Here is a 24,583-nt window from a genome sequence, read left to right on the forward strand (position 1 = left end):
TCAAAATTCAAATACAAAAACAAAATTCTTGTTGAGTTTGTTGCTCATTATTACACATAATTTTACTGAATAGTTAGGTGAATGGCATAAAATTCCAACAAATGTAACCTATCATGAATTATATCAGAAACTTTTACTCTATCCTAGGGATATAGACATGATCTGTTTTCTTACTAAAGGTCTACCATTTTTTGTTACTCATTGCCATCTATAACTGTCAAGTCATGTTCTTTCCAAGCAACACACAGTAAAAAGGAAGAGGAATAATCAGAGCTAGGGAGCAAAAGCACTATCCTAATGACATAGTTTTAAACATTTAGCTATAGATGTAGCAGCACCATTTCACTAGGAAAAATTTTCCCGCAAATGAGGTGTATTACCAATAAGCAGTGGAAAGTTCCTGGAGAAATGCTGGTGGCCACAATTATGTCTAAAATACACTTTCTGAATCACAAGATCTCTTCTGCCATCAACTTGTTGGCACAGGATAAATTAAAAGTTTCTTTTTCCCCATTGTTCTATTCTACATATTTAAAATTATAAATATATATTAAATTTAAAGATTTTGATTGAAAATATCTAAAATAATTTAACATCATAATGCCCTCAATAACAATAAGCTGAATGAATGAGCTTTTTTTAACACATTTTTCAAATTCCCTGCCTATATTAAAAATTATTAAAGTACTTAAAATTTATTAACATAATCTATGTTCTCTTACCATCCATTTTTTGAACCATACAGCTTTGACATCAAGTAATGCCAAGAAATAGATTGGATCCAAAATCTTTTGTGAGACAAGGAGACTTTGGTCATGTTTAATTGATAATAGTGAAAGAGTACTCTCCACAATTTCTTCCATATACCTTGAAATTAAAAAAAAAAGTTGCTTTTAGAATAAGATCACTGATTTAGGGGACTTTAGAAATCATGTAGGAATTTAAATTCTCTCATTTTGATTCATAGAAAAAAGATAAAAGGATAAACACATATTTAAAAATTATTTTAGATTAGGCGTGCTTTAAAAATAAGCAATCTTAATGCCCAAAAATGATGTTTTAAAACTATTATCCTTATTCTAGTGCACTGTAGCAAGTAAATTCTTAATTTAAAAAGTGATTAGAGATATTTTGATAATTTGGAATTAGTGGTGGGCTAAGAGAAGATGGGTTGAATGAGCTAAGCTCTTTTAAATTCAGACAGTAGAATCCTCAAGAGATGATGGGAAAAGAATTCCCAGATTCCCCTAGCAGGAGGAATTGGGAATTCTACGCACTCTTTAAGTTTGAGGCTCAGAGGGAAGGACAGTTGACGGTTTTCCTCTGATATTCCATGAGGTTTTTGTAGATAGCTGGTTGGGAATAACATCTTGTGTCTGAGCAGACTGAAGGAGGATTCAGAGGATTCAAAGGCAGAACGGGTATGATTCCAACTGTTCCCTGATATTAACAGAGGGGGCAGAAGAAAACATCACTTCTGTAAACCCTGCAGTGTCTGTTTTCCTGTCACAGTAGGAGCTTGAAAATTGGAGAGACAGAGAAGGCTGAATTGATTATTTGAAGATATACTATAAGAATATTTATAATATAGAGTAGATTATATAGTTAGAAATATATCTTAGGAGGATTCTGGGAAGATGGTGGCTTAGAGGGACCAAATCATCAGACCTCTGCACCCTTTCAAGATCTGTACATCCTTTCCACATCGAGACAAAAATCAAAGCACTTCGAGAAGAAAGAAAAACAAATCTAACAACAGGACAGAGCAGGGGGATTTTACTGCTGGACAGCTCAAGATGTACACCAAGAAAAAAGGCTTGAATTCTTAAACTGTTGGGTCTGAGGGTATAGAGGGCAAGGCATTGCTTAAAAAGACCCTAAAGAATAATAAAAAGGGAATAAGAAGGGAGGGGGTAGAAAGGGAAGTATAATAAGGGAGAGGATTAGGGGAACTGTTTAAAAACAAAACATGGGTATAGAAGGAAATAGTAAAAGAAGAAGGGGCAGAACAAGGAGAGGGAATCAAAATATATATCCATATAATCTGAGGGAAGTCAACCAACTTGCTATAGTTTGGCAGAGGGCTTAAAAATAAATAAGCCTGAATTAGCAAGTAGTTAATGACTAAAGCAGGACTTTCTTCAGATTCATTCTTCTTAGTCCAGTTATAATTCCATTTGTCTATGTGTTTTATACAATAAATTGTTTAGAATTACACCATAGTTAAAAAATACAATAGGGTAATAAAAAGTTATTATTTTGACAATACATAAATATATTAATTAAGTCATAGTTGCATTCCATATTTCTATTCCTAAATATCAAAATATAGTACTATACTAAGTATAAGGGTTAAATTAGGAGTTTTGACAAAAAAAAGAGAGCAGTTTTTAATAATTTAAGTTTTAATGAGAATATAGTAGAGTTGCAAATTAATATTATACCCTTTAAGCCAGAGAAAACTTCTAGCAGCTTTTAACAATTAACATTTTAGTTTAATTAAAATAGAGATAATAAAAGAATATAGTAAAATGAATATAGTAAAGGAGAGAAATATAGGAAGGAGGTACAGAAAGAAAATTTCCTAATATCTATACTAGTTATCCTATAACTACCTATAATTACTACCTAAACTGACATTAGAGCAAAGAGAAAGTCTAGCTCAGTGATTCCCAAAGTAGGCGCTACCGCCCCCGGTGGGTGCTGCAGCGATCCAGGGGGATGGTGATGGCCACAGGTGCATTTATCTTTCCTATCAATTGCTATTAAAATTTTTAAAAATTAATTTCCAGGGGGCTAAGTATATTTTTTTTGCAAAGGGGGCAGGAGGCCAAAAAGTTTGGGAATCACTGGTTTAGCTGATCACCCTTCAGCTCAGCTCACAAGGCAGAATATATATATATCCCAACCCTCAACTAATCATCAACCCACACCACCAGCAACCAACCCCCAATGACCAACTCAGGCCCAGCTTCCCTGCAACTGCCAGCCCTAACTGTTAGCAACTGACAGACCCCCCCACCCCCAACTGATGCTGACCCTTTTATACCCTTACTACCTCACTTCCTGTCCCTATGGTTCCTCCTTCCTGTTTCTACAGTTCCTCCTTCCTGTCTCTATGGTTTCTACTTCCTGTCACTGTGGGCTGGTTAATCTCTATGGTAAGAGGACCTCCAAGTCACCCATTAAATTAAAAAAAAGGAATAAAGAATTCCTTTTTACATAAGTCTCATGTGAAATATGAAACGAAGTTGTCAACATCCATATTTGTACTTTTGGATTTAGAGCTAACATTTTCTAAAGGACTTACTTCTCTGGATGACGAATCCAAAAAGAGGGAACCTCCTTTTGATATTCATTTAGAAGACGTACCTTTTAGGAAGACAGAAATACAATTAAAAAAACCACAGAGATTCTGAAATATAAACTAAATACTAAGGAATGTGTATATAATCAATATATACCTTTTTAAGTAAACGGATCACATTAGGATGAGTAACATCTACCCCAGTCAACAGAGTTGGAATATGATTTTCACCCGAAAGGAAATATAATTCCAGATGTCTAGCTGAAAAAATAAAATGTAATAGCAACATAATCTAATTACACCACATATTTAGTATTCTTCTCTGATAGCTATTTCCCACTCATTTTCCTAGCAGTACATGTTTACATATTAGTGTGTAAAAGTATATAAATAGATATCTGTAAGAAAAACATGAGAAAACATGTATAACAGACATACCTAAGCTTGTATAAATTTCTTTGGTCATGTGCAGTGGTGAAAGAGTAAATGTCTGTGCATAGAATTTCAAAATTCGATCCTATGGGGAAAAAAAAGAAAGAAAATTTACAGCAAAAATGACAATTAGAGAAAATAAGAGGAATCTGTGTGACACAAATGGCTGTTTTAACTAAGAAAAATTGAATATTTTTCAAAGAGAAGTTCCTTCAAGGAATGAATCCAAGGAAAAGAAGTCAGTCATTCACATACCTATTTAGATCGCTACTTATAAAAGAACAGATGCTCACATGATGGTCAAAGCAGATTATTACAAAATGACATAAAGATTAACCAATTAACCACCTTGGTATTTTTTGTGATACATACACATTTTAAAACCTATCACAGTTTAGAACATCTGTAAGAGACCATAAACTATAGGAAGAAAATATTCACAATGTCCTATGACCTGATTTTAATCACTATTTATTTTCAACTCCTATTCCATGCTGATGGCACTGGGTAAAAAGAACTCTAGTCATATAATTTTGTTGGTATAAAGGTAGAATCTAATTTCTATAAGAATTTCTGAGATACAGCTTGAATCTGGATCTTCCTCACTCCAAATATCTTAATGTCATTAAGAATGAAAATACAGGAAATCTGCCCAGGGTCACACCACTAGTATGTTTCAAAAGTAGAAATTGAACACATATCTTCCCAGCTTAGAAGCCAGTTCTTTTTCCACTCTCTCAACTTTCTCAATGGCAATGTTAATAAATATTTCATTATATATGTATACAATTAATGTTATACATTTATGTTACATTACAACAATAAATTATATAAAATAGAAGAAACTCAAGATATTCCCTTTAATTAGTTTCAAACTGTAATAACTTGAACATCTCTAGCAATGAGCTGAACAGTAATCAAGAATTTTCCAGAGCCTTACATGAAGTAAGTCCCACTAGCAAGTGATTGAAAACTTCCTCTAGCAATCCTGAGAGATTTGTGCCAAATCTAAGATACTTCACCTTCAGCAAGCCAAAAGTACAGCAAATTGGTAGGAATTCATAACACTTCAACTAATGGCAGTATATCTTTTTTATACTGCTTCAAGTCATAGTCTTTTTAAAAAATGTCACTAGAACCACAGAATCAGTTAGAAGAAATTTTTAGTGCACATATTAGTTAGGAATGAAAATAATTTCTTGCTGAATATCCTAATCCAAAATGACTGTTTCTATAACCTTTTCTCCTATTTCAAAATTCAACTGATCATTTTAAATAAGTTATGGTACTGTCCACTGCTATAAAAGGACCCACTATAAAACATTAATAAGTAAAATTAATAAGTACAGCACTTTATACAGGCACCACTAACTCATAACTAACATTATCAAAGTATTTTACATAAAATATTTAAATACCCTTAATTGCTTCCTAAGCTGCCAATCTCTTAAAGTTGAAGTATTCACTGAATTCCCTCTTTATTGAGCCAAGGAGAAATAAAAGTTTAACACAATACTCTCTTTAACCTTCTAATTAAAGTACACCAGAAATATTAAAAACATGACCCAAAAAGACATTTTCCTTGTGTCTGATTACTATGAACTAAAATTGCTTAGTTTATAGAAGGCTGCAACACCCTCTGGTGTTTGAAATATCAAAGTGCATTGAAGTAATGGCCAATTAAACAGTTTTTCCATTTTATTTTTTAAAAAATTAGAAAATAACTTTTAAAAGTATCATCGTCTATCATAAAATCTACAAAACACATTTGTCTTTGTTGAATTACACAATAACTTTATATGGAAATGAATATTATTGATACAATACAGATCACAATATTTAGATAGTAGGCAATAACTTGGGACAATGGGTTTTACTTCCACTAGCTAACTATATTACTCTGGACAAGTCAATTGACCTCAATGATTGAGTGACTTCACCATAAAATGACACAAAATCAAGAAGATCCTTTCTAACTAATACTCTATTCTATCCTGCCAAATTTTGCACAAAATACTCTATAGAATTTAAGAGTGCACCTTAACACACTATATAAAAAGAAAAAAATAAAAATAAAAACACTATAATTTAGCTGTGTGACCCTGGGAAAGTCACTTGACCCCCATTGCCTACCCTTACCAATCTTCCACCTATAAGTCAATATACAGAAGTTAAGGGTTTAAAATAATTTTTTTTTAAAATCCTTTAAAAAAAAACTATAATTTATAGAAAATAAACCAAGTAACTATTTGAAAGACTTTAGTGAAAAGCAATAAAATATCCAAATCATTTTTAAATTTTAACTTGCTAGAAACTGTCTACCTATCATAAGATTTAATATAGCACAGTACTTGGTAATCAATAATTTTTAAGTTCTTTACTTAATTCCAGGCACCAAGTTAAGCCATAGACAAAAGCAAAGAAACAAAAACACCTATAAACTCACTATCCCACTCACCACAATGGAAATTCCAAACTTTTTCATTCTACCTCAAACATCCCATAGCTGCACCTCCTCTTATGGTACCCACTCCCATGGAACCTCCAACCTCTCACTGAGAACCCTGTACCATATTTTACCAAAAATGTAAAGTTATTCATCCTGAGCTCCCTCTTTTATTTATTTACTGTCATTCAGCTGCTTTCTGCCATTATTCCCTCCTTTACCCTATTACAGAGGTGGCCTTATGCCTTAGCAAGGTAATACTCTTCACTTACACAAGCAATCCTATCTCATCCCACCTCTGTCATAACATCCAATCACTTCTCTTCATGCTCTTCTAACTTCTTCCTTTCTACCTACAAACTCTCTCTTGGTCCTTCCATCTGAGCTATACTATTATCCTATGTCTCTTCTACCCTCTGTGGCTAAACTCTTAGAGAAGGCCATTTGCAATAGGCTACTGCACTTCTCCTTTCACTCCTTAATTTTCTACAATTGGGCTCCTAACACAGCTTTTTCAGAATTATTAATAATCTATTAATTCTCAAATCCAATGGCTTAGGACTTACCTCTTCAATCTGTTATGCTTTGTTCCATGCTACATACTTTCCTATCAAGTGACATTAATCAGGCTCATTTTTCCACAAACAAGATATTCCATCTCTCTACTTTGGGCATTTTCTTTAGTTGACCCTCGTGCCTGGAATGCTCTCCCTCCTCATCAGACCCAAATGAATTCTCTGGTTTCTTTCAAATCTCCAACTAAAATCTTGTCTTCTACAAAAAGCCTTTCACGTCTCCTCTTAATTCTAGAGTCCTCTCTATTATTTCCTATTTATCCTGCATATAACCTCTCAACACATATTTGTTCATTTGTCACACCCATTAGATTGTGAGCTCCTTGAGGGCAAAGATTGTCTTTTGCCCCATTGTATATATCCCTATCATTTAGTAGAATGTCTGGAATATAGCAGGAGCTCAATAAATAATTTGTGACTGACTCATGGGGAAAAAAAAAATCCCCTCCCCTTGGGGCAGGCACATTTTAATGGAAAAGGATAGAAACATTTTTTAAGTACCTGCTATGTGCCAAGCACTGTACTAAGAACTTTACAAATATTAGTTCATTTGATCCTAACAAACATGTGAAGTCCCCATTTTACAGCTGAGGAATCCGAGGCTACAGAGAATAGGTAATTTGCCCAAGATCACACAGCCTAGATTTGATTTCAAATATTCCCTACTCCAGGTCCAATGCAATATCCACTTGCCTCACAGTAGGATACAGAATTAGGTATAAATAAAATATAAAGAAGAGGCATTAGTATCTGGAGAGGCAGGTACCAGGAAAGGTTTCCTTTAGACAATGGGTCTTAAGTTGAATCCTAAAGGAAGTCAAAGAAACTATAAGGAGTGTTGTGAGGAAGATTAGTTAGTAATTAAGTATTAAGGTTGACCTAGCAGGAAGGATTGGAGCTGGAGCATTCCAAGATGGAATAAAGGAGCAGGAAAGAGTTGCTTGTGCCCTGAGAGAGACTCCATTAGGGGTTGGCATCAAACTGTTGTTAGCCCTGGGAGTTCTCAGAGCAAAGGACACCCTGCATCCCTATTTCCCTGGGATCCTGAGTGGTGGTGGTTTCTAACAAAGAGGACAAGACCTACAGAGCAACACCAAGAAGAGAAATTTGGGATCTGGTGGACAGCATCTCAAGCACACTATCTCTACTTGGATACCTTGGCTTTTGACATCCTGAGATCATCTGTGGATTACAGTGAGAACCCCAAAGCCACCCTCAGCCCTTAGCTGTGCTGGTCAAGCCTGGCAGGAACCAGGTTTGGTGTAGCCTTCCAGAGATTCCATTACTGCTCCTTTGGCCCTGTCTGCTTAGATCACTAAGATTAGAGTAGAGAAGTCCTCCCCTTGCCCTGTGGGTTTGCCATTTAGATTTTAAGTATAGAAATCCCTTTCCCACCTTTTAGTTAAACATAATTAAACCTGTTAAAACCTTTTACCTTGCCTGCTGGTTTCTAGACTCTGACCTAGGGAAAGCTGGGTGATAGTTAAGACCAACTGCCATTCCTGTGTTAATCCAGTGAACTCTGGTCTCCCTATCCTGGTCCAGTCTCTCCTTCAATCCAGTGTGTGTACCCACAACCATTTAGATTTATTGTAACATCCCTGGTGCCTCCATTATCTATTTTCACAGGAGCAGATGAAGGAGTAAAGAATCTCAGGCAGGTGAGAAAGCCAGTACAAAGGCATGGAGATGGATTGTAATGTACAAGAAAATGTACACTGGCAAGTAAAGCTGGTTTGTAAAGTATGTGGAAGGAAGCAAAGTGTGAAAAGATTAGAATGGTAAGAAGAGGTCAAGTTATAAAGACCTTTAAATGTAAAATAGAGTGGAGGATAGACTGAAATGAGAAGAAACAGGAGAAACAGAAACCAGCTAAGAGCTAAATAAATGCTTTTCTATTTCATTTCATCCCATAGTTGTGCTCTTCTTTAAATAAAATATTCATTAAAATTTATGTACAATTTAAATATGCTTTCTCTAATGTAATTACAGAAATTTTCCATTTTAATCATCTTCAGAGGATTACTAATACTTTGTTTAAATTTTTCTACTACTAGCAATCTTATGTGTCAAGTAATATCAATGCCTCACATTTATATAGCAAATCTATAATTTTCAACAAGTTTTCTTCACAAACAGCCCAATGAGACAAGTAGTAAATTATGAATACTTTACAGAAAAACTGAGTTTCAGAGAAATTAAGTAACTTGAGCAAAATGAAATAGTATTAAAAAGGAGAAGTAGGACACTAATTCAAGTCTCTTAACTTTTGTATAGACTAGGAAATCACCTATATACAAAAACAAATATATTAAAAGTGCTAACTAGAAAAAATGAATCCTAATGTATCATTCCCTCAAACCCATTTAGCAACTATATCTATGCAAATCTATTAAATGCAAATAATTTTCATAAAAGCAAGAGAATAACAAAAAAATCTGGCTATACCATCAGATGGTTTTTAAAAAGTTAACTTTAAAAGTCTGATTAAATTGTGGTCTATTAGAGATATGAGGTAGTAAGGTGGTGGAGCTAGCAGGCAGAAAACTGAACCTGGAGTAGAAAGAGCTAAGTTCAAATCCAGTCTCAGACACTTTCTAAATATGCAACCCCAAGCTAGCTTTTTAATTTCATCTGCCTAAGTGTTCTTAATTGTAAAATGGCAGTAATAATAGCACTACCTCCTAAAATTGCTATGAAGATCAAGTGACATACCTACAAGTTTTTTGCCACACATTAAAATGCATGTAAATGTCAACTAGCATTTTAATGAAAATTATTATAATATACTTTAATAGGACTTACAGTAATACAAAAAAATAGTATTGTTCAGCATTTAACCCTTTGAATAACAAATCCTAATTTTAAATTAGTAAAGAAACAAGGATATTTCTTAATTTAAACTAAGTTGCTGATTCTAAATGAAAAAAACTATGCATCAGTTTTTGAACTACTCATATACAGAAATAAATTCTATAACTACAGGAAATAAAAAATATAAATTATTTTATATAATAATAAGACATATCTTTACCATTTTTATAAATCAATGATTCCTTACATTAAATGCTGGATCTGGATCTGCGAGAGATACTGAAAGTTTTTCACAAAGAGTAGTCCAATTTTCACAGTTTAATACATCAGACGGAGGAGCAGAACACAATGTTTGCATTGCTTCAAGCCTCACCTGTGACATCAGGAAAAAAAAAAGGAAAGAAATATATACATTATATTAACATAAACATTAGCACAGAACCAGTAAAATAAGCAACCATTAATAAGTTCTCAAGTCATTGAGTTAATAAAATTATAGTAAAGAAAAAGAAAAATAATATTTTTTCTTCAAGAAAGGGTAAAGAGAAAAAAAAAAGAAACGGCAGATAAGAACCTAGGTGGCAACGAGAACTAGATATTTATCTTGTATTCTTATCCTACTCCTCTTGACTTGTGTGATAAGTCATATAACTTTCCTGTGTTCCTATTCCCCATCTTGAAAATGGGGGATAATAAGTTTTTCTCTCTCATAAAACTAACATTTCTATAGGGGGAAAAAAAGGGTAGAGAGAAGGGGGCAGGGGTCAAGATGGCCACTTAGAAGCAGCAAAAGTAGAGTCCTCTGTGAAAATCTTTCCATACTAATCAAAAACAAGGTGCTTCAAGGAGACAGAAAACTAAATCTAACAACAGGACAGAGCTGGGGGACCCTCCTGCTAGATTCAACTTAAACAGTATGCAGAGAAGGCTGAATTCTTGGGTTTAAGGAAAAGGAAGGAGGAAGGTCCTAGAACCCCTCCCCCACCTACTGTGTGGCATCTCTGAAGGTCACTGGAACCTCCAGGAGAGGGCTCCAGCCTGGAGGGAATGCCTTGTTGCCACAGCTGTGCCAGGCTCAGGGCTCTTAACTACAGCCAACAGGGAGGTAGCTAGAAGAGAGCCACTGATGGGAGGACAGACTACTTAAAGCCATTACTCTCCATCCTGGTCCTCCTCTTCTTGAGGTTTTGGCCTCAAGGCAAATCCAGCTCAGCAGATCAGTTCCTCCATGGCTTAATCTAGTCTATCAATAGGGCAGATAAGAAGCCTTCAGAGGGCAGGGAAGTTCAATCTCCAAAACCTCTCCCCTACAGACTATACTGAGAGACCCAGTAAGAATCCAGATGACTCATATCCCAGGATTAAGGCTGAAACCTCCACAGAATACTTTGATAACAGAGCAGGAAGCACAACTCCCTTCAGGCTCCATGCCTTCATTTTCACCTTTAGATTCTGCTGCCTACTAGGAAAGATCTGACCTTAGAGCTCATAAATACTCCATTAGCCTAATCTAGTCAATCAACAGGGCAGAGAAGAAGCCCCTTCAGAACAGAATAGCCCAATCCCAAAGATTCAGCAAATAATAAGAGGAGCAAGATTATAGCTAATGACAGGAGGGAAAGAAGAAAAACATATGAGTAAATAACAGAAAAAAGAAATTACAGTCTACAGCTTCTATCCAGGTAATGAACAAAGTGCAAATAGAATAGAGGAGGACCAAGAAACTAACAAGAAAAATGTAGAAACTCCAGCGAATTAGACTCAAGCTTTGGAAGAACTCAAAATACAATTCAAAAAATAATTAAGAGAGTCTGAAGACAATTGGGAAAAAAACTTAAAAACCAAAATAAGTCATCTGAAAACAGAGGAACATGGACTACACTAAGAAACTAGTGTCTTGAAATCCAGAAATGACCAGCTTGAAAACGAGGCAAAGAAAGTGAAAGAGGGCCTACAAAAAAAAATCAGACCTGATGACCAAAAAGTCAGGGATGAAATTCAGTCTTTAAAAATTAGAATGCAAATGACTCACAAGTCAGAAAGAGTTTATAAAACAAAATCAAAAAAATGAAAAAATTCAGGAAAATATGAAACACCTCAATGATAAAACTATGGACATGGAAAATAGATCCAGAAGAGGTGATTTAAGAATTATTGGACTATCAGAAAATCATGACAAAAGAAAAAAGCCTGGATATAATAAAACTATACTAGTAGGAGTGCTGAACTTCCCCCTATCAGATCTAGATAAATCAAACCAAAACATAAATAAGAAAGAGATAAGAGAAGTAAATGAAATCTTAGAAAAGTTAAGAGTTAATAGATATATGGAGAAAAATAAATAGGGACAAAAAGGAATACAACTTCTTTTCAGCAGCACATGGAACATTCACAAAGATTGACCATGTACTAGGGCATAGAAACATGGCAAACAAATGCAAAAAAGCAGATATAACAAATGCAACCTTATTAGATCACAATGCAATAAAAATAGTTATTAGCAAAGATACATGGAGAGGCAAACCAAAAACTAATCGGAAATTAAATAATACGATTCTCCAAAATAAGTTACTGAAAGAACAAATCATAGACAGAGTTAATAATTTAATTGAAGACAATAACAATGATGAGACTTCTTACCAAAACCTATGGGATGCAGCCAAAGCAGTACTAAGTGGGAAATTTATATCCTTGAGTACATATATTAACAAATTAGAGGGCAGAGGTCAATAAACTGGGCATGCAACTTAAAAAACTAGAAACTGAACAAATTAAAAATCCCCAGATAAAAACTAAATTAGAAATACTAAAAATCAAAGGAGAAATTAATAAAATCGAAAGTAAAAGAACTATTGAATTAATAAATAAGATTAGAAGCTGGTATCTTGATTAAACAGGTAAAATAGACAAAGTACTGGTAAATCTAACAAAAAAAAAGTTAAGACGAAAACCAAATTAATAGTATCAAAGATGAAAAGGGAGACCTCACCTCTACTGAAGAGGAAATTAAGGCAATTATTAAAAAATATTTTGCCCAATTATATGGCAACAAATATAGCAATCTAGGTGATATGGATAAATATTTACAAAATATAAATTGCTTAGATTAACAGCAGAAGAAATAGAATACTTAAATAATCCAATATCAGAAAAAGAAATTGAACAACCCATCAAAGAACTCGCGAAGAAAAAATTGCCAGGGCCTGATGGATTCACAAGTGAATTCTATCAAACATTGAAAAAACAACTAATCCAAATGCTATACAAATTATTTGACATAATGAGGAAAAAAGGAGTTCTGTAAAATACCTTTTTTGACACTAAAATGGTACTGACTCCAAAGCCAGGACAACCAAAAACAGAGAAAGAAAACTACAGACCAATTTCCCTAATGAACATAGATGCAATAATCTTAAATAGAATACTAGCAAAAACACTCCAACAAGTAATCAAGAGGGTTATCCATCATGATCAAGTGGGATTTATACCAGGAATGCAAGGATGATTCAATATTAGAAAGACCATCCACATAATTGACCATATCAACAAGCTAACAAACAAAATACACATGATTATCTCAATAGATGCTGAAAAAGCCTTTGACAAAATACAACACACGTTCCTATTGAAAACACTAGAAATTATAGGAATAGAAGGACCTTTCCTAAAAATAACAAACAGTATATATCTAAAACCATCAACAAGCATCACATGCAATGGGGATAAAGTAGAAGCCTTCTCAAATAAGATCAGGAATGAAACAAGGATGCCCATTATCACCTCTATTATTTAACATTGTACTAGAAATACTAGCAATAGCAATTAGAAAAGAAAAAAAATTGAAGATATTAAAATAGACATTGAGGATACCAAGCTTTCATTCATTGCAGATATGATGGTCTACTTAAAAAAGGTAGTGGAAATAATCAACAAGGTTAGCAAAGTGGCAGGATACAAAATAAATGCACATAAATCATCAGCATTTCTATATATTTCCAACACATCACAGCACAAAATGGTAGAAAGAGAAAGAAAAATCAACCTAGACAATATAAAATACTTAGGAATCTATCAACCAAAACAAAAACAAGAATTATATGAACAATAAAACTAGATCTAAAAAATTGAAAAGACATTGACTGCTCATGGGTATGACGAGCTAACATGATAAAAATGACCATTCTACCCAAATTAATTTACTTATTTAGTCCCATACCCATCAAACTACCAAGAAACTTTTTTTACTGAATTAGAAAAAACCATAACAAAGTTGATTTGGAAGAACAAAAGATCAATAATATCAAGAGAAATAATGAAAAAAAAACGTGAAGGAAGGTGGCCTAGCAGTACCAGATATTAAGCTATACTATAAAGCAGCGGTCTTCAAAACAATACAGTACTGGCTAAGAGACAGGAGGGAGGACCAGTGGAATAGACGTGGGGTGAGTAACATCAGCAAGACAGTCTATGATAAACCCAAGGAGCCCAAATTTTGGGACAAAAGTCCACTATTTGACAAAAACTTGGGAAAATTAGAAAACAATATGGGAGAGATTAGATTTAGATCAACATCTCACACCCTATACCAAGATAAATTCAGAGTGGTTGAATGACTTGAATATAAGGAAGGAAACTACAAGAAAATTAGGCGAACACAAAATAGTATACTTGTCAGACTTTTTGGGAAAGGAAAGATTTTAAAACCAAGCAAGAGTTAGAAAAAAATTACAAAATGTAAAATAAATAATTTTGATTATATTAAATTAAAAAGTGTTTGTACAAACAAAACCAATGCAACCAAAATCAGAAGGGAAACAACAAACTGGGAAAAAAATATTTAAAACAAAAAACTCTGACAGAGGTCTAATTACTCAAATATACAAGAAGCTAAATCAGTTGTACAAAAAATCAAACCATTCACCAATCAATAAATGGGCTAGGGATATGAATAGGTAATTTTCAGATAAAGAAATCAAAACTATCAATAAGCACATGAGAAAGTATTCTAAATCTCTAATAATTATAGAGATGCAAATCAAAACAACTCTGAGGTATCACCTCATACCTAGCAGATTGGCTAAAATGACAGCAAGGGAGTGTAATGAATGTTGGATGGGATATGGTAAAATTGGAGCATTAATGCATTGCTGGTGCAGTTGTGAATTCATCAAACCATTTTGGATGACAATTTGGAACTATGCCCAAAGAGAGTTAAAAGATTGGCTGCCCTTTAATCCAGCCTCAGCATTGCTGGGTTTGTACCCCAAAGAGATCATAGATAAAAAGATATGTACAAAAATATTTATAGCCACACTTTTTGTGGTGGCAAAAATAGGAAAACGAGAGTATGCTCTTCAATTGGGGAATGGCTGAACAAATTGTGGTATATGCTGGTGATGGAATACTATTGTGCTCAAAGGAACAATAAACTGGAGGAACTCCATGTGAACTGGAATGACCTCCAGGAATTGATGCAGAGTGAAATTGATGCAGAAGAACATTGTACACAGAGACTGATACACTGTGGTAAAATAGAATGTAATGGTCTTCTGTACTAGCAGCAAGGCAATGACCCAGGCCAATTCTGAGGGATTTATGGAATAGAATGCTATCCACATTCTGAGCAAGAACTACAGGAATGGAAACAAAGAAGAAAAACAACTGCTCGAACACATGGGTGGATGAGGACATGATTGGGGATGTAGACTTGAAAGGACCACGCCAATGCAACTATCAATAATATGGAAATAGGTTGATTGATGACACATGTTAAAACCAGTGTAAATGCGCATTGGCTTTGGGAGGGGGGGTGTTTGAAGGGAGGGTGAAGGGGAAAGTAAGAACAAGAATCATGTAACCATGGAAAATTTTTCCCAAAAAGAAAAAAGAAATGATCTAGCCACACCACTGCTGGGTTTGTACCCCCAAAGAGATCATAGGGAAAAAGACTTGTACAAATATTTATAGCCTTGCTCTTTGTGGTGGCAAAAAACTGGAAAATGAGGGTATGCCCTTCAACTGGGGAATGGCTGAACAAATTGTGGTATATGCTGGTGACGGAATACTACTGTGCACAAAAGAATAATAAACTAGAGGAATTCCACCCGCTTTGAAGTTGGCTGACCTCGGGGGAGGCTTGTGTGAACCCCCCCATTCCGAATCAGATTGGGGTCCCCCACACCTCCTCTTAAAGGGAAGCCTCGCCCCTAACTCCTGTGGGGTGACACGACCATCCAGGTCATCCAGTTTTGAGGCAACACCTCCTCGAAATCTCGGGAGTGCATATTTGGCAAGAGGGGAGAGCTAGAAGAAAGTCTCACCCTCACAGACTCTCTCTCTCTATCCCTTCTATCATAACATTGGTTACCTGGCTCTCATTATTCTTACATGATTCAGTGGATAGTTCAGAGGTAGTTCCTTGAGATAGATGGTCCTCAGTTTAAATCTGATCTCAAATATGTTCTAGCTATGTGACTCTGGGAAAATCATTTAACCCCCACTGTGATAATGAGATTAAGATACCTTGCCCATTCTCAAACCTAATTACTAAAAGGGTAAACAACTCCACTTAACTCTCAAGTGGGAAGGTCTGTGACACATGTGCAAGAATGGGTGATGATTAGAATTGACTGACTGTCCCTGAGGTAGTCCTAAAAAAAGCATCTGTTGTGATTGGACTCGTAAACGGGAAGGAAGGCACAGGAAGTGATGAAAGAAATGGCCTGGATAAATTGAAAGAATTTTCAATGCTTGCCCCCTTTTGGCTCTTGGCTGCTCGCTTCTTCATGTGGTGGGTGAATGGGACCTGGAGGAGTTCCAACTGCTGGCTGAGACTTTGGACTAAGTGAGACTGCTGTTAATCTCTCCCTTGGAATTGCACTTGGTGAGTGTAAAGACTAAAAATCTTCCTGGACTTATCTAAAGGTACTGCTCTCTCAAAAGAGACTTTGTGACTGAAGCTTCTGCTTCATTCGTCTCCGGCCCTCTGGACCTCCGGCATTGGACTCAATATCCGTAAACAAAAAAAAAATCACCCAGTGAGTGAGAGAGATGGTGGGAGGGAAGGAAAGAATTTAGAACTCAAAATTTGAAAAAAAAATTTAAAAAGAAATGTATCCTGGCTAATTTGTGGGTCTGGGAAAAAGAGTCACAGTGTCCTTTATTCAAGAATCATCCCAACCGCATAGGAAAGAAATAGTTTCAAGAGCTGCACGTAGCTAAGGTCTTAGTAAGTAAATCAGAAACTGGAAGTGAAGGTAAATTCTCCTAGGAAGGGAACTACAGATGTGAAATACTGCAACACTATCAGATTTGGATTGTGTATTGATTACTTCTCTTAAACTACTTTTTTCTCTCTTATTTTTTCTTTACAAGGGATGGTTTTCCAGGTAGGAAAGGATAATGAATATACTCATTAAGGTGACATAAAAGATGCATATACATATGTATATATATATATATATATATTCATATACACTGACACATATATATAATGTAAGCCAACTTTTCTGAATCCTATTATTTTAATTTGATTAATTAAATCTACTCATCTTCATTTCAATGCAGACACATTTAATAAGAAAAATTAATGCTGGTCAACCTAATGATATCTATGATGATTAATTACCATCTTCCTATATCTCTGTGTCTATAGCTTGTTATTAACATATAAACATATAAACATATAAAAAGTTTCATAAATATATTTTTCCTTTAAACATACCTCTTTGGGCTGCCCAGGGTCCAGTTGTTCTAGAATTAATTGCAATTTTCCTTGACTGAATTTATAACTCTGAAAAATATATTGAATATATGAAAATTTTTTCATTTATTTAGTATCCTCATAAAAAATACTTTAAACACTAGAATTCTTACTCAAAAGATGAAAAAAAAAAATCAATGAGCTATCTTTATTTCCAAAGCCAAACAACTGAAAATTTCACTGAACATTGTTTCATCATGCATATGAATATCATTTTATTATTTAATTACAGTATTCATAAAGTCATTAAGTTAACATATCATATCCATATTCTTTTGTCCCAACAAATCCATGATACAGATATACCATAAAAAAATGCTACTTAAAAAAATGAATGCAATCCAAACATGAGGTTCTAGGTATTACTAGGATTATTATTTTTTTTTTTTTTTAATTTTAAACCCTTAACTTCTGTGTATTGACTTATAGGTGGAAGATTGGTAAGGGTAGGCAATGGGGGTCAAGTGACTTGCCCAGGGTCACACAGCTGGGAAGTGTCTGAGGCCGGATTTGAACCTAGGACCTCCTGTCTCTAGGCCTGGCTCTCAATCCACTGAGCTACCCAGCTGCCCCCTAGGATTACTTTTTGATAAATACTATCTACTTTTCATTTCCATTCTCTCTCCAACACTTTGATAACGAATGTTCCTTAGAGAAAAGATGGTCATCAAAACATAGGTTTACAGTAAACCATAAGCACTTAAAAGCAGGCTTACCTAGGCTCAAATCATGCCATTGGCACTAACTATATGAGCCCAAGCTGGTCACTTAACATCTCTGGGTCCATTTTCTCATTTGTAAAATGAGAGGATTAAACTAGATGGACTATGAGGTTCTTCCTATTTCCAAATTTTTAACTCACAAGATCTGGGTCTAAGAGGACAGAGGATAGAGGTGGGGAAAGGGTGGGTCAAAGATTATGCTGTTCACCTAAGTGGAAGGATGGTGGTACTCTCCAGAAAAACAGGGAAGTTTAGAGGAGGGATAGATTGAGGGTTGGACTCCATTTTGGATGCCTCAAATTTTGGGTGCTTACTTGAATAGAGATGTCTAGCAAGTAGTTTAGTTGGTAATAAAAAAACATAATCCAACCATTCTGGAGGATAATTTGAATTATGTCCAGGACTATAAAACCAATGCATTCCCTTTGATCGAGTAATACCACGACTAGATCTGTATCTTGAAGAGATTAAAAAAAAAAAAACCGGGGAGTGGTATTATAAGTATTTGTTAATTAAGTAAGCAATAAAAGATTATTGGTAGATTAGGTAATTGATAAATGGAAAGATCAGTTTGAATGAGCTGGATTTCTTTAAGACAAAGCAGAATATCAAAGAGGGATGATGGGAAGGAAATGATCCCAAGGAGCCTTGGGAAAGGCAGTTGGACCAAGAATTCACTCTTTAGACTTTTCTGACTAAGGAATGTAGTTCAAGGAGCCTGCTCTGTGAGTTGAAGAAAATCTGTTGTTTTTTTCTTGAAAACATCCTAGCACAGTCAAGAGAAGAGTGGTTGCAGTTCCTCTGTTTCGCCAATAGGCAACACTATAGTGCTACTACTAAGTGAAGATGTCTGTTTAAATGGAATTAGCTCAAGCCCATTCATAGTTAAAACTCTAGCCACCAGAGATAATGTCATCCCCACCTCCCTTAGTGGGGAGGGGAGATGAGTTACCCACACATGACAATAAGTAACAAATCAAGAACAAGGGACTGCCCTTTGGGCAGTCCAAATCAGTGTAGAGGCTGCCATTTGTCCACTTGAATTAGAGGTGGACCCCCAGGAAGTGAAGAAAGACACTATCTCTTCAAATATGTTGGTAACTTCCGGTTGAGGCAGTTCCCGCTTTGAACTTGGTGCTGAAGGATCTCTGCTGAGACCTCAGGCAGCTTCCCCTCTGAATTGTCATGTGGGTAAGTAAGTTAGGCTGACTTCCTTGGCCTTCCTTGGCATTTCCAGACTCTCTACCTTAAGTAGGTTTCTTGCCTCTCTGGTTGCTAAGGCCTTGTGGCTTGTAGCCTAGTTTAATTAGCCTTTTAACCCTCTCTCCATCTGGGCCTCTACAGGCCAGGACTAGCCTCTCCCTCTCTCTATTTCCCTGACTTCTACTTTCCTAATTGTAAATAAACTACCATAAAACCCATCCTGACTTGGGTCTATTTTAATTATGGAATCAATCTGAATTATTGATTCCCGGTGACCACACCTTAAAATTTATATCTATATAATATCTAATTTCTAAATATTACATGTCTGGGAGAATTCCAACTCTGAGCTGAGGAAGAAATCCAGTTTACATATTACTGTTATAAATCTTATTTTAGTATAGGATAGAAAGATTCGGAATTTAGTTAAGACAGTGTAGAATAAGGAGTACTGTCTTTTGGCAATTAAGAAGAAGGCTTTTGCCAACCAGAATTTGGGGGTTGTTACAGATAGTTTATTAGATTAGGGTTTTATATATATAAATAAGAAATACTTTCCTGTCTTTTCCTCTCCCTTTCCTTAAATATTTTATACGTAAAATAGCTTTATATATTTAGTCTGAGCAAGATTCTTCCTACTGCTAGACTCAGCCATCATTCCAACTGTCAACTCAACTCAATTCAAGAACCTGACCCCAACTATTATCAACAATTTGTTATTACCAATTCCTATTAATATCTAGGGTCAATATATTTCCCATAAACATTGGGGGAAGGACCTACTTGTAAAACAAATATTTATAGCTGCCTTTTTTGTGATGACAAAGAACTGGAAATTAAAGGGGATGTCCATCAATGGGGGAATGGCTGAACAAAGTGTGATATATGAAGATGATGAACAGGATGATTTCACAAAGAACTGGAAAGACCTATGTAAACTGATGCAGAGTGAAATAAGCAGAACCAGGAGAACATTATACATAGTAACCCAAATACTGTGGAACAATCGTCTATGATAGGCTTAGCTATTAACAGCAATATAATGATCCAGGCCAATTCAGAAGGACTTATGACAAAGAATGCTATCCACCTCCAGAGAAAGAAATGTTGAAGTCAGAATTCAGATGAAAGTATATAACTTTTCAATTGTTTATCTGAGATTTTGTTGGAGGGTTTTGGTTTTATAAGAGTACTCACAAAAATGAAGAATATGAAAATGTTTTGCATGGTAATACATGTATAATCCAGATCAAATTGTCCACCACCACTGGGAGGGGGAAGGAAATGGAGGGAGATAATAAGATCAATCTTATAACTTTGGAAAACTTGTGTGGAAATTTATTAATTCATGTAATTGGCAAATAAAGAAAAAGAAAAAAACTACCGGTCAGAAGATAGATTAGTTTGGGTTATATAAATCTGGAAGTCATATGTACAGAAATGATAAATGAACCCAGAAGAGCTTTTAAGATCACCAAGGCATAGAATATACAGAGAGGAGTTTCTTTTTCTTATTAATTTTGATAACATACCCTTTCTGCTTTTCTGAGGCTTCACCAAATTGCTAGAGGTCCATGTCACAAAACAGTTAAGAATCCCTGATTTAGAATGTCAACAATGAAGCAATTCAATTTCTCTAGTGGTATGCTCACATGTTGCTCATTCAACAAGAATCTAAAATTTAGATTATTTTTCATTTAAGTTAAAAAATGTTGTCAGGAGCCACTCAGAGGGTCTTTAATGGAGTCTTCTATCTGGATCCCATCAAAGTCAATACAGCTGGCAGGGCCCTATATTGACTCAGTTGGCCTGAAAAGTCAGGCTTATCTGAGATAAAATCTGATCCCTCTTGGTGACTCCTTTTATAATCAACTCCTTTTATTATTGAAAGCATATTAATTTCATTTTGTAGAAAGCCTCTAAATACCCTATAGTAAACCAGCACTTAATGAGTTAACAGCCTTTTTTTCACTCAGCAAAGAACAACTGCACCTGTGGGTATATCTTTCTTGCTGCTCCAGATGTCCCAAGGACACAGAATAGCAGGCTCAGGGAAATTCCACTCTCACTTAGGTATTTTCCCATGACAAAATGCACCCCACAATCTTAAAAGGCTTATTCTTTAACATACCTTTAGAAGTATGGAAGCTTTTTACTAAAATAACTCTTAGATAAGGTGAGATTCATTCTGAACCTTGGACCTTGTCTCATCCGGCATAATCTTCATGAGAGAAATTTTTTGTAAGCTATATGCCAATCATGATATAATTCTGTAACCTTGGGCATTTCTATACAGCTGTAATTTCAATTGTGCTTTGTAAGAAATTGTTCTTGGAAATGATATAAAACAAAGAAAGCTCAAAGGCTTTGTTGGAGCAGTCATGAGCTAACATACTGGACTGGCAATTCCAACTTCGGCTTTATTCTTTTTCCAGACTCTTGGAGCTGATGGATAGCTTTCTCCCTCTCTCTTTTTTTTTAAACCCTTACCTTCCGTCTTGGATACTATATACTACTACGTATTGGCTCCAAGGCAGAAGAGTGGTAAGGGTAGGCAATGGGGGTCAAGTGACTTGCCCAGGATCACACAGCTGAGAAGTGTCTGAGACTAGATTTGAACCTAGGACCTCCCGTCTCTAGGCCTGGCTCTCAATCCACTGAGCTACCCAGCTGCCCCCTGCTGGATAGCTTTCAGCAGAATGTCATAGACCTAAAATTGGAAAGGACCTCTGAAGTCAGTCTTATTTAACAAAAAAGAAGCAGCTCAGGTTCAGAGAACTTAAGTAACTTTGTCCTGTATTCCCAAATTCAGTGCTCATTCCACAGCACTGAATTGTCTCAAAGTTGATTCTTTGTACCCTTTGCTCCTGTTGCCAGTATTTGGCTACTATTAATACAGAACTGAAAGGGGTTCACGTGGGGCTGAAGATAATTTTGTATTTTTCTTCCCATTGCAAAAGAATCCATCACCAAGTGGCAAATCTACTGGTGATTAACCTCTACACCCTTACCTAGCTAATCTTCAGAAAGCAGATATAGTCTATCTTTTGCCAGGATCATATTCAAAGTTTTTCCAGCAGGATGGAATTTTCCAGGACTTAAGTTCTGCTGGTATAACCCTCAAAAAATACAGGGCTAATGCCACACAATGGTAAAAAATGAGAACAAGAGTCTGGAGATAGAAGTTCTATAAATAAAGGCCCAATAATATAATTATCACTTTTCTCTCTTTAATACAGAGTTCATAACAAGTTAACATTCAAATATATATCTTGAAAAGATGCTAATGACAAGGGAAAATGTTTCATTAGTTAATGTACTTATCAATATTTGTTCACTTGTTAAAATACAATGTCATAGACTATAAATGCTTAAAATTAAATTTGCTTTGATGAGTACCTCATATTATACAGTATCTACAAAGATAGGAATTACTCATTGCATCCATAATTAGTAATGCTTAGATGTAAACTGGTTCTTTGAACTGAAGCTTATTTTATTTTTTGGAGACTGATTCTCTCCAGCTTACCCAGACTCTCAGTGCAGAAGTCACTCAAGGGCCTAACTCTACTGTCAATCAGCATGGGAATTTTTACTTGCTCTATTTCTGATTTGGATCATTTCACCACTCTTTGGCAGCCTGGTTGTCTCTTGCTCCAGAGGGTTGGTGCCAGACAGTGTAGAAACTCATTTGGCTTTAACCCTACCTTAGCTCAACACTGCTAACTCAAGAGAGTTCAGTAGTCTAAGCCTACCCAGTACCAGGGATACAGACATATGGAACCACAACCAGTCTCATTAATGTGTCTTGCTGTGCTAAACAAGAATCAAATATATTCTGTTTGGCAATGATACTATGTAAAAGTTATTCATAAATAGTAAAGTATATAATCTTTTTCTCGAGAAATGTAATAAACTACTTTATTTCAAATGAGATGAAGAACATTTCTATGACTGTTAATTTTAGGAATCCAACCATTTATTCTTCAATTGCAAATATCTTTTACTACCATAATTCAATTGAACAAGAAAGCTTTCATTAAAGAAATTACCATGTGAAAATTTTATGACTTGCTTTAAAATTTTATAAACTACTTAAAACATAATAATTTGAAGATATAAAGACACTCATTACTAAGGTTTTTCTTAATACCATTTTTGTAGGAAACAAAGATAAGTTTAGTTATAAACCTGTCTAATCACAAAATTAACATCATCTCAGTAAGAACAGATTCAATAAAAAATGAATAATTACTATCTACATTGAAACCTGTGAGTCACATGACATGCAAGGCAGCATACAAGTCATTTTCTTCAGTCCTATGTAACCAATCAACCTTACAAAGAGAACTACAACTGTGAGATGTTGAATAACTACAGTTAAATTCACAAAGGAAAAAAAGGGCAGAATCATCAATCAATAAAATCAATTTTTTTATGGTCCTTCCCCACAAGCCTCTAAGTTACCTCAAAGGGCATAAACAAATTTAAAGGCTTATGAAGTCTGGTCCTCAGACATAGAATGTCCTGGCTACAATGACTTTGCTCATATGCCCTATGTGCCCCACCATCCTCCTGCAGAAAACAACAGACAGATAATATTTAAGTCCAACCATGTAGAGAAAACTGGCAGAATGAAAATGTATTGCTACCTGATTCCAAGGTGCAGGTTCCAAAGAAGAAGCAATATGAAAAGATTAAGCCTGGCCTTGGATTGTTAGGGTAAAAATACCAATGAAGGACATATAATATTGAGTCAATTTGTAAGGGCTAAAAAAAGGTGTGTGCCTAAAAGAAATTAAGTAAAATAACTAATCAAGATGAGTAACATGAGGGTGTATAACCAACTTATCTACTCTGTATATAGATTATGCCTCAAGATTATCTCAACCAATTGTAAAATATTTTTCATTTACTAAAAATAACTTTTACATCTGCTTCACTGAAGTGGACTCTAAGGGGAAGACTATAGGAGAAACAAAACATGAAAAGAGCTAGGAATTCTGGTTTCATCATACATTAAGGTCATTTGATACAAATTTCTACAGTCTCAAGCAGGATCTTTCTATTCACCCTCCCTAAACTGTAAGCCATCCTAATTATCTCAGTTATGAATCCAGGTTTTTAAAGGTTAAAGCTTAAATTCCATTCTCTAAGTTTATACCTCCAATCTAGCTAGATATTAAAGTTTGTTTCAATTCTGACCTAAATTCCACAATGGAGGTTTTGTTGCTTTTCAGGGTAGCTAAGAAAATTTTAATTTCTTGGTATCTACAAAGTTTAATTATATATGTAATTTCTATTAGTCATAGTTTTACTGTC

At 35.1% G+C, this 24,583-nt stretch overlaps 1 protein-coding gene across 2 annotated transcripts in view; it reads right to left on the bottom strand.

Annotated features, from left to right (window-relative positions):
* TBC1D32 (TBC1 domain family member 32) overlaps positions 1-24,583 on the bottom strand; it is a 215,180-nt gene that overhangs the window by 178,015 nt on the left and 12,582 nt on the right. For both annotated transcript variants that reach the window (XM_044676877.1, XM_044676876.1), the window contains exons 4-9: positions 17,298-17,366; positions 9,822-9,947; positions 3,746-3,824; positions 3,465-3,568; positions 3,311-3,372; positions 723-867 (exon numbers count right to left, since the gene is read on the bottom strand). In XM_044676877.1, coding sequence (XP_044532812.1) covers positions 723-867; positions 3,311-3,372; positions 3,465-3,568; positions 3,746-3,824; positions 9,822-9,947; positions 17,298-17,366 — 585 coding nt within the window. The remainder of the gene's footprint in view (positions 1-722; positions 868-3,310; positions 3,373-3,464; positions 3,569-3,745; positions 3,825-9,821; positions 9,948-17,297; positions 17,367-24,583) is intronic.

The sequence above is a fragment of the Gracilinanus agilis genome, chromosome 4 (assembly GCF_016433145.1).
Source record: "Gracilinanus agilis isolate LMUSP501 chromosome 4, AgileGrace, whole genome shotgun sequence".
In the NCBI taxonomy this organism is placed as follows: Eukaryota; Metazoa; Chordata; class Mammalia; order Didelphimorphia; family Didelphidae; genus Gracilinanus; species Gracilinanus agilis.